Raw genomic sequence first — 15,025 nt, forward strand, 5'->3', positions numbered from 1 at the left:
CTAGCTTCTATTGAGAGAATTTATATATGCAAGGCTGGTTAAGTTTAAACAAGACAGTCAATATAAAATTACCATTGAAAAGCAATCATAATCTTTAAAGTTGCAGCTGATTTCAAACATTCCTTTAGATAGTTTCCTAGTACAGCAATTTTTTAGAAGTATGAACACTTCAAATCTCTTCTATTTATAGGGAGGTTTGTAACAGGTTCAATTGGAGACATCAAAAACATTTTAAATAGACATCACAAGACGCATCTGTAGTTTAAAGGTCAAATTTATTAGGAGATTAAGAGATGTATTATACATGGACTATAAATACAGCACAGCTGACTTTATTTGCAGTCAGGCAGCCAATGCCAACCTATTTTGTAGACACCCTCGTTCTCTTGTTCCAAGAAAAGTTTGCACCATAAGACTTGAATTTAGGTTTTGGAACCTTCTTCTCTTCAACATCATAGCTCCAGCCTGGAGGTTACAGGGGGAATGGTGGGAGGAGACAAGAAACAAAAGAGAATTCTAAATATTCTCAGCATATAACATTGAGCAAATGCAACTTAAAACCTTTTAACTTTAATATCTTTTTCTCCACGTAGGCATCCACTAGTTTATTCCTATGTAGTGGGCAGCAGAAGTATCATAGATGTGACATAAGCCCGTTCTCCCAGTTGCTAAGACCTCTCCATACTACGTAGCCCCATTTTCTTTACTACTGCAAAAAAACTTGACAGTCATCAATGAAAAGCTCAACAGGGAACACTGACTGTCCTGCAAGTTCATGGCTACAAAACTCCAGAGAATCACAGAAACACTAAGGCTCTGTGTGTGCTGGGACAGGAAATTAAAATAAGATAAGGAAACATGGAAAAAAAGTAGCATACAGAAGATCAGTCCCAAAGGTTGGCAGAGAATGGAGACCTTGGAAAGCTAGAAAAAAAGAAGGGTGAGAGGCCGAAAGAAAGTAAGACCAAAGAAAAATCTTCAGCATTAGAAGGAGTTTAATACTTAACATTTTTGTAAGTAAAAAATCAGGGGTAAAAGAAAAGAGAATGAAGTGATAGAAGACAAGTAAATTATGTGATAGTTAAGCCAGAGAAATGCTAAAAAATGTCAAAAAGAGGAGGTGGAGACATTAGTGTTTATGTAAATCAAAATGCAAATTGGTTGCAGCTTCCAGGTGCCTGGAAAGGTGCCAGGGCAGCACTCAGTATTCCAGAGTTTGGTGTCTTTAGCTGCAACACTTCACTCAAAGTTGAGATACTTGAGTTGAAGCTAGATGTGGTTAAGTATGCAGTTTTAACTGTTACTAATAAGATGATACTTTTCTTCCTTAGTTTTAAAATAAAAACTTGTAGAGTTCTTAAAAGTTTTAACATATATATGAATTTTTACATTTATGTCCACAGAAAACACTCAAGATACACCTACATGTCAAAACATGATTTGTAACATACACAAGTTGTCTTGTCACCATGCCTCAATTTTGTGTATTCAAAAATGTCACACAAACATTTTCTTCATGTTTATTAGGCTGGATCAACATTCATTTCCAAGTTAACTATTCTTTGCAAGAAATACTGGAATAGAGGTTTTAAAAACATGCTCTTTCCATCTGAGCGAGCACTGGCTTTTGCCTTCTGTTCCAATTAAAAATATAAGCTTGAGTAAACAGCCAGAACTAGATCCAGAGACAGACATTGGTATTGCAACATTTAGCATTGTAACACCTAACTTTGAGACACTGGCTTCTGGAATGGATCTGTAGCCCCAAGTTATTGCTTCATCTTTTTACAGACTAGATCGAAAGGAGCTGAGTGCCTCCAAAAGAGATTCACAACAGCCAGCACAATGACTTGGGCTGCTATAGCTGTCCAAAATCCACAATGTTAGTTACGTCTAACTTTGGATTGCAAAAGGCTACAGTATGTGATAAGGTTTTACACTCTGGAACAGTCTCTTTGAGTTAGGCACCTTCAGTTGTTCATGACAGAGAGCAGAGGTCACTTTTATAAAAATACCACAACAGTGGGGGAGGTTGTTCTTGCCCAGAACCCTGGCATACAAGCCAAGTAGATGAAAAGCAGATTTAATTGTCTCTGGAAGTACACCCTCACTATCTGACTAAAGGTTATTGTGGAGTAGAAAAACTCTACATACTTGTTACTAAAGCTGTATGTTTTTAAAGAACGACCTTGGTGACAGGACAAAAAAGGATTTAGGCCGACAGGCTATAGTTTTAATTTCATTCAGTTAAAAGGGGTTCCTCCTTGCCTTGTCTTCAGACTATCGTCAGCTAACATATTTTGGACAGAGATCTCTCCCATTACTGTATTCAGTGCTGTTACTCCTACATTAAAAAAAACATCAGATGGAGCAGGCATAAAAAGATAGTTTGCCTCACATTCCTGAAGTTCTTAGGTGAGAAAGAACTCTTAGGTTTCCCAATCATATCAAAATACCTGAAATACCTAGGATTTGCAGAAATTGAACTTGAGGTTCTTAAGGAATTTTGTAACGGAAAACTTGGGTGGTTCATACAGGAAGGACAGAGGTAAATATTTGTGTTCTTAGATTTAGACATGTTTCAATAGCACATCAGTTTAGAACCTAAGTTCTACTGTAAATGTGTGCCTGTTTCTCATTTTTTTCCAAAAGCAGAACTAAATACTGTGATTTTTATTTCCAGCTACATCTGATACTGCAGCTATTACTATAGAAAATACTATGCACATATCATATGCATAAAACTAAGCCACCTTATATAAAAATGGAATAATAATTTAGGCAAGCCAGTATCTGCAGAAAGGTTTGGTGCATCTCGACTATGGTACAAGTAAGGGTGCTAGCTAAGTGAATATTGAACTAATGATATTAACACTTAGTTTAGTTGGCAGAATTTCTCTGCAGTTTTCCTGTGCAATGGAGATTCATTACTAATCCAGTGAAGGCATAAATTTTCTACACTGAACAAATAAAGTATTTTACCTGAATCTGCATTTCAAAAGGACAAAATATGTCATATCTTTGGACATGTTATAAGTAGCTCATTAACATAGTGATACATAGGCCAGGATTCTTTTTTTTTTCTTATAGTCTGAATTTCCCAATAAGTGGAAATAGTGTGAACAATACTAAACACAAAGAAGCATAAGTAAAGCAACAGCAGATTCTCCAAAATTTATTTCTTCACAAAAGATTACAAAATACTATTGGAATTGCACAGTGACTGGTATATCCAATACAAACATGATGATCCTACTAATTTCTTAGTGAATACAATTTAATTTTCAGTAAAATTAAGACTATTAAGTTTAAAAAAATCCATTTAAAGAGGAACAGAGGAATTCAATACTAGCTTTTATCGTTAAAAAGTGCAAATAAATTGCACATTAAATGATTTAGATTCTTAATTGTAGAAGCTAATGGACTTACCCTGTTTGGGTGTACAGCTTAAGCCTTCTAACAACTTTGCACGATTTGGCCTGACCAAAAAACTTCACTACCTGTCTACCCCAGACTAAATATAGTTGAAAGCTGTAGACCACAGGTAAGAAGACTTCTGGACAAGTTTGCACTCCATGTGCATTATTCCTGCCTTTAACTCAGTGCAATTAATCTCCCTCACATCCATAAGCACTAAGCATCAAGCCTAGCTCTTTAAGGAAAACTGAACTGATTTAAAAAAAAAAAAATTGCAGTGAAAAATTCATACCAACACATAGAATGACTGCTGAATATTCAAAAGGCTGAGATTATGCGTACGTAATTCTGTCAGAAAATGCAAGTCTGAATAACCAAGTAAGTTTACAGATACAGTCCTTCTGCTACACTATTAGTACTAAAATTATTTAAGTAATGATACTGGCTTTACTCTCCTTCTCAAATATGATCATCAAGTGTAAATGTTTAGACTTTAGTACTGTACTTTGTAAGTAACATGTAACTTCCTCGATCTACAACTTCCTCAAGGGGAGCAGTTGAGGGGGAGCTGCTGATCTCCTCTCGACTGGTGACCCGTGACAAGAGACAAGGAAATAGAATGAAGCTGTGTCAGGGGAAGTTCAGACTGGACATTAGAAAAGCTTCTTCACCAAGAGGGTGGTCAGTCACTGGAACAGGCTCCTCAGGGAAGTCGTCATGGCAACAGGCCTATCAAGAGTTCAAGAAGCATCTAGAACACACTCTTAGTCATATGGTTTAGTTTTAGGTAGCCCTGCGATGAGCAGGGAGTTGGACTTGATGATCCTTATGCTCCCTTCCAACATGAGATACTCTGATTCAATGATAAATCCATTCTGCAACATGGCCAAAACTAAAGTCCAACATAATTACTTGGTAGTCACTTAATTTTAGTTTTTCTGATTATCAAACACTTACAAGGGTTCTGACAGTCTTTCCTTAACTAGAATTCAGATGCTCATGTCAAGCCTTCATGCAAAAATTTAACTGCCATATAGCTGGGACCTGCAGCTTGGGATAGTTTTGAAGTATTAATATTGATTTTCCTCCGAGAGTTAAGCAAGGCTCAGTTCTTATTCAAAACACAGATACTTGCTTTATTTTTGCAATAGTAATGCTAACAGGCTGGAACACTTATCCAGGAAGTGAAAGGCCTAGATTCATGCCTTCAGTGCCCTTGGAAACATTCGGCCCCATTTTCCTCCTCCTCAAGCAGAGCACTAATGGTCTGCAGATTTTGCGGAATAGAGGGAAGATACTTTATCCTGTACTTTTTCTGTTGTTAATACTTCGAAATCAAGATTGCCTATAGAAAGTTGAATCACTCACACCCAACCTGTACAATACATAACGTACCATTTTTTTCAGCAAAGGCAATGGCATCTTCTTTAGTAGAGAAAGTAAGAACCATGTTGGATAAAGGATCAGCGCTGTAAGAAAATCACATGACAAATTTTAAGCACATTTGAAATAAAAAATAACTGTATCTGTATCTCAAATGCTAGTCAAACGCTGTATGTACGCCACCTCACAAGGCATTCAAAATCTCTTTAATTATTTCTGGGATTAACCTTTTTTTCTGTAGGGTATTGTTTCATCCTTTCAGTCTGTTAACCTCCCCTCCTAACTCCTTGCAGAAATTATTGTGTTAAGTTTTTTGTTAGACAAATATATCTAACCACCTGCTGAGGTTATAATATCTGCTCTGCAACAATCTTTTTCTTTTTAAAGCTTTGTAGTGCCTCTCTTTTTGGAAGGTCAGGAGGCTTAAGGTAGTTTTGAACATTTCAAGGAGACCTGGAGTCTGTAGAGCAGCTAGGAGAAAAATAATGTTATACAGAAAAGAGCAGAATATCAAAAGTGAGCAGAACAGGAATCAATAAGAGACTGAAAAGTACATTACAGAAACTCAGGAGTTCAGCTTGGCTGAGGTCACATGACCTCCACAAATTATTCCAGTGCAGCACACTGACCGCAGGCCACCACTGAACAGAAAGTTCAAAACCACAAACTGCTAGCTAACTAACTACACAGTGGTTAGTTTTAAATGATCAGCTATTCCTCACCTGCATTTCTGAAAGAAATCAAACAGCAAAAACCTTTCTGAAACAAACTGAAAACTCAGTTTAAAAAATACACTGCATTTGTTGTTACAAAAGCTCAATTTACGAACAGTGACAAGTGATGAAAAAAATAGGTTCTAAAAATTAACCTACAAAACTTCTAGAAAATAAGATACTGGTTGTAGCAGCACAATGATTAGATAATGCTTCCCTGAAACAACACTGCACATGAGCCTGGAAGACAACTGGGAAGACAAAACCAAACTGCAACAGATTACTGAAGGAGCTGCCTCTCAACTGTTCTCTCTCTGAAGCTAGAAGGTAAATGAAGAGAAAAAGCAACCAAAGCTACACTGAACTCTCTACAATACAGGACAAAGCCTGTGACTGGAGGAGGGGGAGGGAAAAAGGGGGAATCTAGCTTCCAGCAAAGACAACAATGTAATTTTATCTGATGTACACATGGGAAAATGGAGTTCACTATATATCCAATATATTCCCCAAGAAAAAAAAAACAAAACACAACAAACACAAACAGCAAAAAAACAAAACCAAAAAAACCCCAACAACAACAAAAAAACAGCATACAGGCAGAAATTACACTTTCACAAGCCATTAAGATGGGTTCTCTTGAAGACATTTAAAGATTTCTCTTACAGAGCAGTAAGGAGAATTAGGAACTAAGAAATAGTCCATGACATGAACAGTGGAGAATCAAGTGACCCAAACTGCAATATCGTGACAACTTTTGCTTTTTGTCCTTCTCTTCCACAGCTGGGGTTGTAAAACTCTTCTCAACACTACTAAGTGGAAACAAAGAAGTTTAAGTCTTATGTGTAGTGAGGGACCACTGCCTGTTCAGTACTGCAAGTCTGGTGAAAACCTTACAGGACAGAGGTAGTTTGAATATGAGGATTGTGCAGAAATTATTTGTTCTGTTTTCATATGGGATCATCTTTCATTCAACCTAAATACAGATTTTTGATTTCTTCCCATAAATGAGCTATCCACGTGTTTAAGTTTGGATAATCTGTAAGCAAACTGGAGTTCTGGATGGCCAGCATCACATCCTGATAGCGTCAGCAACAGCAGTGCTGCAGGATGTGCAATGACTGCCCTAAACTGTCTTATCAGTCACAGAGATTCCAAGTTTCGTTCTCTTATGACATCTTGTACAATTGAAACCATGTATTTCCCATGTTCCTTCATTTACAGCTTTATATTAAAAGATGTACTCAAGAACTATCCATAGGCATTCCCGTAATGAAACTGCCTAATTAAAAAAAAAAAAATCCATGAGTCCATTTTATTTTGATCTAATGCTGGATTATTTCCACAGAAACCTATATCCAAGAAACAACAAATGCAACAAAAAAAGCAAATGAGACTGTAAAACGATACAAGTATAGCAAAGACCTACAGGTAAGCAAGTACATTGAGTTCAGAGGAAAAGGGATCTAATCTCCAGACTCTAAAGGGCTCTAAATCACTAATCCCATTACATTATTCAAGAGTGAATGGGAAAACTTCTAAGAATTGTTCTTTGCAGAAATTAAATCTGAAGAGAAGAAACTCTTCTTAGGTATTTCTCAGTGTTCAATGGTAATTTGAAATTACCAGAATGACCACTAATAGTTTTTGCAAAAATCCCTTAAAAATGAACAGATACAAACTAGTTTAAAAAGCTCTTAACCTAGCTGTGTCAATTCTCAACACAGCACTTGCTTTTGACCTACCTGGAGTTTGCTTACACAGGAAATATTTCTTTCCCTACTCCAAAATAAAACCACATGCAGAGATGGATTAGTTCAAAACAGTCATTCCTTTTTTAAATTCCCACAGTAAGATCACTCCAGGACAATTTAACATACAGGTAAGCCCTTAATACCAGGGCTCATTTTTCTAGGTCATTTATTTAGCACAAATGGTTATAACTGTTAGAAAGGTTAAAAGCATTTGTTTTGGCTGAGATGATGCAAAATCCCACACATAAAATAATTTGTCTGGGGAGGTTAAAGACAGCTGAAAAGCAAAAGGAGATCAGAAGAAAAGTTAAAATTCAAACTGAACCAAAGCAGATTTTAGTAGCACCTGCTAAAATGTTACATCTGTGCAGTGGTGTAAACACCACCATACTTCAGTGGCTAGACACTTAGGGGGCACACAAGTCGGGAGGGAAAGGTGTATTGCTGGTCAACAGTCTATTACTTCATTAATTTAGGCCCCATGAAACAACAACCTGGTCATTACTTGTTAAATGTAGCCATCTTCAGCAGGTGAGTCACCCAAGGCATACATGTATTAAATCACTGAACTCTTATCCTCTGAAACAACAATTTAAATACGCTTAAGATGAAATGGTGAAAAACCCCCAAGACATGCTTGAAATGAGGTCATTGTTACATAAACGCTTATAGTTTTAGAACAGCTATTTTAACAGACTGTTTAAATACAATTAGTAAGTTAATTCATATTCAGTATTTTTTCACGTCTAATGACAGTTGAGCTTGGCTTCCCTAGTACTTTGCAATACTGATACAACTGAGATGTTCCAGGTTGTGAGTCTTCTCAGTTTTTTACATAACCAACATAACAGGAAGACTTGATTTCAGCATTATTCTGAATATTTCTGGATACATTTATTTTATAAATATGTTTAAAAAGTAAAAAAAAAATATATTAAAAAAAACGTTCTGTGACTGGACTTAGAATGTATCAAAAAATGTCCTCAAATTATTTAATAATTAAAGTTTTAAGGTTTTTTTTCATGTAATTTTGTATTCTTTCATTGTAAGCACTAATATGATTGCAGACAGAAATTTTCAATACATGTTGTATCCTTTCTGAAGTTTAAACAATATTCTCTAGTGGCTATTTTTGTTTATGTAGAATAATTAACTTTTCTGAATATGCCTCAAACCAAACAGCTTCAAATCAAAACCACAACACTGTCAGAAGAATTACTAGTGTAGCCCTCACAGTTTACAGGAATTCTAAGTACACTGTAAAATGTAGGTAGTACCTTTATATAAGGAAAAAAGAATTAAAAATTAGCTGCATCCAAATTGTACTTATGGCTCCAAATTATAGCATTTTTAGCTAAGATTAGTAGTTTTCTGAGTTCTGGCATATTTAAGAGTTTTTACTGCTAATATTAGCAACACTGAAACAAGCAGTGTAATATTTTAAATATGTTTGGTTTGGTTTTTTTTAAATTAGGTATGGCTCCATTTCAGATCTTCAGGATATTTATAAAATTATGTAAAAAAAAAATAATCCAGATTTTATGTTTAACCAAATTTAAAAGACCCAACTGACAGCTGAGGAGGATTTACTGCTTCAGCTAACAAATAATCTTCTTTCCCTGATGCTGCCATACAGTAACATCACTGCAAATGTAATTGTTCACATTTCTTGTTGTTAACACTTTTTTCAAACTCTTCCAGATGATGCTGGGAGCTAAAATCTTTTAAACATAACAGATCATTAATCACATGACTAAATAACCCAAGCACTTGCCGTAAGAACTGTTAAAACACAAGTAGATTTACAGGTAGGAAGGATAGTTCAAACTTAACATTTATATGAACCGTAAGAGCCAAATATAGAAGAAAAATATTTCCCATTCAGTAACTACTCACGTAGATGCCCAGCCCATTAAAGGGTTCTCCCAGCGCTCTCTGTTATCAAATTCCATCTTCCATTTCTTTGTATTGTTAACTCCTGCCTGCATTGCATTACGCGCTGGAACAAAAATGTGAACTTTTCTGGTTTTGATGTGCTCATCTGGAACACCAGTTAAAGCAGTGATATCCTATGAAAAACACAAGGGAACTTGTTAAAAAAGGGTTCATGTAAAAGGCTTGTAAAATAACACTGCTTACGCTTTTTACATAATTTCATGCTTAATTTTTTACATAATTTCATGCTTAATTTTTAAAGTTCCAAATAAAGAAAAAAAATTTCAAACAAGTATGTTACGAGTCCAGTTGTAAAAAAAGTGAAGCTGATAGATGCTGGGGCTGCTATCACCCTACTTCCCCTGGCTGAATTAAAATTTTGCATGGATCAGCTACCTGAACATACTCATTTCCCTGCTACGGAACTGCTAGTGTCAGAGAAGGGACAGGACATTCCCTCCCATCCTCTGACCACAACTGCGAAGTCAGGACTGCTCCAACTGGCACCAGTTAAAGTAAATGTGGAGATGTGTAAACTCTTCTTTCACCCTTAAAGAAAATACTGGAGCACAGACTGAAATGACAAATCCTGGAATTTTACATTAACATTAGGAGCCTGAATTTCATAGGAGCAGGGCTATTTACCAAATTCCTAGCTAGCCTACTACGTGCCACAGCGTAAGCTCTTTCACTCAGACAGAAGTCTGTATGTTATTAAGAGGCACCGACATCCACACTGACCCCAGAAGCTATGCTTAGCATGAAGGAAGAAGAGGCAGGAGGTTCTCTTCTGCACAATATTCTGTTGACTGAGACTGCAGAGCAGGTACTAGAATCCAGCTCTCTTAATTCTCTAACCATTAGTTATTCTATAAAATTGACTCCCTTTTGTTTCAAGCTACGAGTATCAGCTTTTTACAGTCAGTTCTTCTCTTGATATTCACGATTAAGAGAGGAACATTGATACTGGTAACATTCATCAGCATTTTTGTGAAGGACAAAAGGATTCAAGGGATTCCAACCTTCAAAGACACAAAAGGGCTCGTAACATTGCACACAGTCAGTAGTAGGATGCCCTCCTCTATTAAGGCTTGGCTTGTGACTCAACAAATAAACTTAACAAAGATTAAAATTGAAGGATCACAAAACCAGCATAAAATATTAACTGACTTTAACAAAGAATAAGATAGGGAAAAACTTCACAAGAACTGCTGTGAAAAATTACCCTCAGCAGCATCTGGTATAATCAAAGTGAACTTTCTTGCTAAAAACTAAACAGTAATTACATAAAATTAACCTGTCATTTCACCCTAGTAGAGTAAAGAGTGAAATCAAACATCAAATCCATCTCTAAGAATGCTAAACTGCTCCTGTTCCTTACATACTTAAAAGGCCAGTGGGAGCAACTCGGTCTCCTTTCTTGCCCTTCACTTCCCTTCTCCCTCCAGGAACAAATAGTAAACTGGCAAAAGTCAAAAAAAGTGCAGCAAAACGTTGGACATACTGAACTCGTCTCACCAGGACTGCCATGACTTGAATTAAAAGCCAAACAAGTTTAAATAAAACACTGTCACTTTTAAATGTCTGCAGCTACTAACTTTCTGGGATTTTGTTTTGTGGCAAACTTGAAAGCTCTTGGTGCTGTCACCAGATCATCCTTTGAAATGAGGCAAGTGTCATTTTTTTGTTTTACTTCAGAAAACAGATTTTGGGAGATAGTCTCTCTAAACTACAAAACAGAGCAAGTTTAAAGCATGTGACTTGTATTTGCAATTAGAACAGCAGGAGAAACAAACAAGCATGCACATTTAATTTTTCAATGTCTGACATTTCTACAAAGACTACCAAAAGAAAGCGTCAAAATATCTTAACAATTCCATTATAAATGCTTTCATTAGGACCGAGTAATGTTTATTTTTAATGAGTCTAGCAGTGATACGAAAGAGAAACATGAATAGTCACTGCAATGTTGCAACATGTATGTAAAATATCTCCTGACAGACTGGCATTTCTGACTGCTGAAGCTTAAACCACAGTTTTGGAAGGAAATAGCTTAAAGTTTTCTTATTTGAATTGGCAAAGTGCTTTCTTTAACAAAAAAGGGGGTTTTACCTGCAGTAAAGTTTGGCAGGGGTTCAATGTTTCAGCTTGCCTGTTTATAGGAACAGGCTACTATACTAGCCTTTATTTCTGTATTAAACAAGCATGCATATCTAGAAAACATACGAATATTCACAAAAATTTTGTTTTTTCCCCCCTCTATCTGCTACAGGCAAAAATTCTAGGTTTGTTATCGAATACCTCCAAATGTGCAAGTTTCAAAGTAGCTCAGAATAATGGTATTCTTAACTACTATTATTCTCAGCAATTCATGCTTCAGATTTAGAGGGTTTTGAATTCTTCCAGAATTATCTGGAATTATTAAAATAAGATACTACATGAAATAACATTACCGACATATATAATTTCCTCTTTTGAAGCCTCCACACCAGAGAACCATAAAAATACTACATATTAGTGTACACAGAACACAATCTAAAGAGAGCATTAAAAAGCAGCAAATGCTGTATTTATGAGGCAACCATAGAAAAGAAATGCCTAGACTTGTTCATCTGAATGAAAATAAAACCAAAACCCCAGACAAACCGTAAGTTCCTTCAAGCCATGGTTTTTTGGGCACTCAGTTGGCTCCAAATCAAAGTTATTTCACTAATAGTACAGGATTCATCCCATTAAAAAAATCTTTTCAAGTTGAAAACTAAAATATCTACATGGTGTTGCTAGCTCTTCACACTTTGATTCATTATAGCTAAAGTTTCCATGCCTTCTGGGAATCTAGCAATCGTTTATTGATATCTTCCCTGTTTTAAAGCTGGCAATTGAACAGACAGTTGTTAGGACAATGAGTTTCTGGTTTCTGAAACCCAAGTTGTCCTGACATAAAATCACTGGTTATGCTTGCTGTAGACATGTAAGGTACTGTAGCATAGCTGAGCTGTTGCCAAAGATATGGAATAAAAAGGCTTGGCATCTATCACATACTTGACACCTAAAGAGCACAGAAGCTCTAAAATTCCTATTCCCTGTAGGCGCACTCTTAGTCTAGACAAACTGATTTCTCACACTTTTAAAATGCATTACAACACTCTATTGTGATCATTTCATCCACACAGCTCCAGCAAGTGACAGAAGAACCTGTCCTTTAAGCGACATTTCAATGGGCTAAAGCTCCCACTCCAAGATGCCATTAAAACAATATAATACTTGAAAAGAACTATGCTGCACTGGGTTGAACTCTTTACTGTGTCTTCAGTGCTTTGTTCTGAGTTCAAGTTCTCATTGAAACTACCTGTGAACCAACTTTCCAAAACAAAGATTTTTTGACAGCTGGTTTCACATTACTATCTCTTTTTTTTTTTTTCTTTTCCCTAAAGTGTTCCTTACTGAATTTTGCCACATTAGCATATTAAAATATTAGTGAGGTGTTCAGCATTCAAAATTCTAAATAATAAGGTGACAATATAAAAGACCTAAGATTTGAACTGTACAGGTTCGCTTTACTAGAAATTAACAATCCTGCTTCACATTTTAAGGCAGGCTATCATCTAAAAGGTGCATTCTGACATTATATTTTTCTTAATATACATAGTGTGTTGTTTCTTTTAATAGCAACCTCTGAATTTCTTTGTAATTCAAAAAAACCCAAAATACTCATTTTGAAACATTTTGGCTCTTCCTGGAATAAGCTCAGAGGGATGAAACACTTTTTTTAAACTGCAGAAATCACATCAAATTGCTTACAAATGAAGATAAGGGGTTTTCTTTATTATAACTTACACTGCTATCTATGAATGCTTGCCACGGTGGAAAGTAAAGCTGTTCTAGGAAGAGCAATAAGAAATTATAAACGTGCTATACAGCAGTGAGAAAAACTGGTTCACGGAGGCAGTGTCAATGAAAGCAATATTCAGCATGAAGATGACTTTTAAAGGAAATGAGAATTTCCTTCTTTTAAGTACTCTACCAATAGCACACATTCCAAAGGGGACAATAAACGGAATTCTATCATTCAAGGGAAAAAAGACCAATGATTGAAAGAATCTCTGAAAACAAATGTTTTTGAACAAATGGGTCAGGTGTGCATAAAGGTGTCGTGTTTCTCCTAGGACATTTCTTTCCACTGTAGACAAAACCTGTACATAACCACTACCAACTATCTACTGTTTAGCATCCCCCTCCCTCTTTTTTTTTTTTGATAAAGGAAACAGGGAACAAGCAATGGGAAGTTGATGTCAAAACACAGAAAAACCTCCCAGCAAGCTTCCAGCAACCACCCAGGATTTAGAGTCTTGCTAGCTGCTCTCTTTTCAATACCAGAATTTCACACATTTCAATGACCATTATGACTTCAAAGAATCAAATTTTCATCATTGTCCGTCATCTGCCGGTTGATTTGTATAAAGGAGTTCTTCTGCATGCATTCCAGACAAAGGACTCCTTACTTTCGTGGCTATATATCAAGTTTAAAAGTTCTGTTTGTGACAGTTGTGTCTGTGGTAAATTAGGGTAACACTGAAGGAGTGCAGCTGCCCTGCAGGAACCTCCTTTCTGGCATCATTTCACTTAAATAAAAACTGAATAATTAGCTTCTGCCTTTATTAAACCGCAAAAATGCCACTGGCCTTAGTAATTACTTCCGGTTGCCCCACCTACTTAACCTCAATAGTTTACACTTGTTAGAAAGGAGGAGAAGTTTTCTGGAGCTTACAACAGCTTGCTCTCTTCCCCACCCCCAACATGTTTTACAAGACTAAGTGCATAAAGTTTCACTATAAATTAATGTTGCAATACACTTTCTTTAGTAGCTGTTATATCAAAGCACAGAACATCTTGCATAATACCCACAAAATAGCTGCCGTGAAAGGGACTTTTTATGCAGTGTGCTCAGCTGCTTAGGCTGCAAGTCAGGATGAGAACATTTATGTCTCTACACTTCAATACGGTGTTTTTGAAACAAATGCAAGAGAACAGAATCTACTATGCAAATTGTCAGTGGAAAAATGGAGCAAAATGAACTAAATGCGGTCAGACAACATTTCTCTAACAGCTACAGACATAACAAGGGGAAAAAAGCATATCTGCCCTTAGGAAACTCTGTATTACACAGAACAGAGTTTTCTTTCAGGTTTCACAATCATTTTGCATTATCACAGTAATTTGTGAACAACATGGTGTTACCCGTAACATGCTCTCCCACCTAACCATCCTGCAGAACGATTAATAAAGATGTGAGAAAAGCACTGAAAGAACCCTATTTTAAGGAGACAGGATTCAACGATAATAATGACTGCATGATAGCTTCTACTTAAGAGTATCTCCTTCCATAGGCAGTTTTGCAGAAATCACTGAAGAGAAACTGGAAATGAAGAAAACGATATGCTGAAAAATGGGTCTAACAGAAGGAGATACTGTCACAATACTGGAATCCACATAAGTCTATTACAATACTTTTTAGATTACTCACTGTCATTATGTAAAGGTGTTCTCAGAGTCCTAAACAGTCCAACATCCGCCAGCGCTGCTAGCTTCAGCAAAATCTATTCATCAGTTTGTGTTTCACAGCTGAGGAGATACTACTTTAACAGCCATGATAGCTAAACATTTGCTGTTGTCGCAAAGCCTCCTTGAGAACTTCCCTGTCATCCCACTGCACAAAGGCTCACTCCACTTTCCCAACAATATTGTGCATGCCCAATACTATTCCATGCTGATTGCATGACATACTACAAACACAATGGCATAACACATCCCACAAGCACATTAAAC

General features: G+C 36.4%; 1 protein-coding gene across 1 annotated transcript in view; it reads right to left on the bottom strand.

Moving 5' to 3' along the window:
* Nucleotides 1-256: 256 nt before the first annotated feature.
* Nucleotides 257-15,025, bottom strand: part of NDUFS4 (NADH:ubiquinone oxidoreductase subunit S4) — a 48,251-nt gene continuing 33,482 nt past the window's right edge. The window contains exons 3-5 of the mRNA XM_055791266.1: nucleotides 9,161-9,333; nucleotides 4,813-4,886; nucleotides 257-465 (exon numbers count right to left, since the gene is read on the bottom strand). Coding sequence (XP_055647241.1) covers nucleotides 362-465; nucleotides 4,813-4,886; nucleotides 9,161-9,333 — 351 coding nt within the window. The 3' untranslated portion in view covers nucleotides 257-361. The remainder of the gene's footprint in view (nucleotides 466-4,812; nucleotides 4,887-9,160; nucleotides 9,334-15,025) is intronic.

This window comes from Falco peregrinus, chromosome Z, assembly GCF_023634155.1.
Source record: "Falco peregrinus isolate bFalPer1 chromosome Z, bFalPer1.pri, whole genome shotgun sequence".
Lineage (NCBI taxonomy): Eukaryota > Metazoa > Chordata > Aves > Falconiformes > Falconidae > Falco > Falco peregrinus.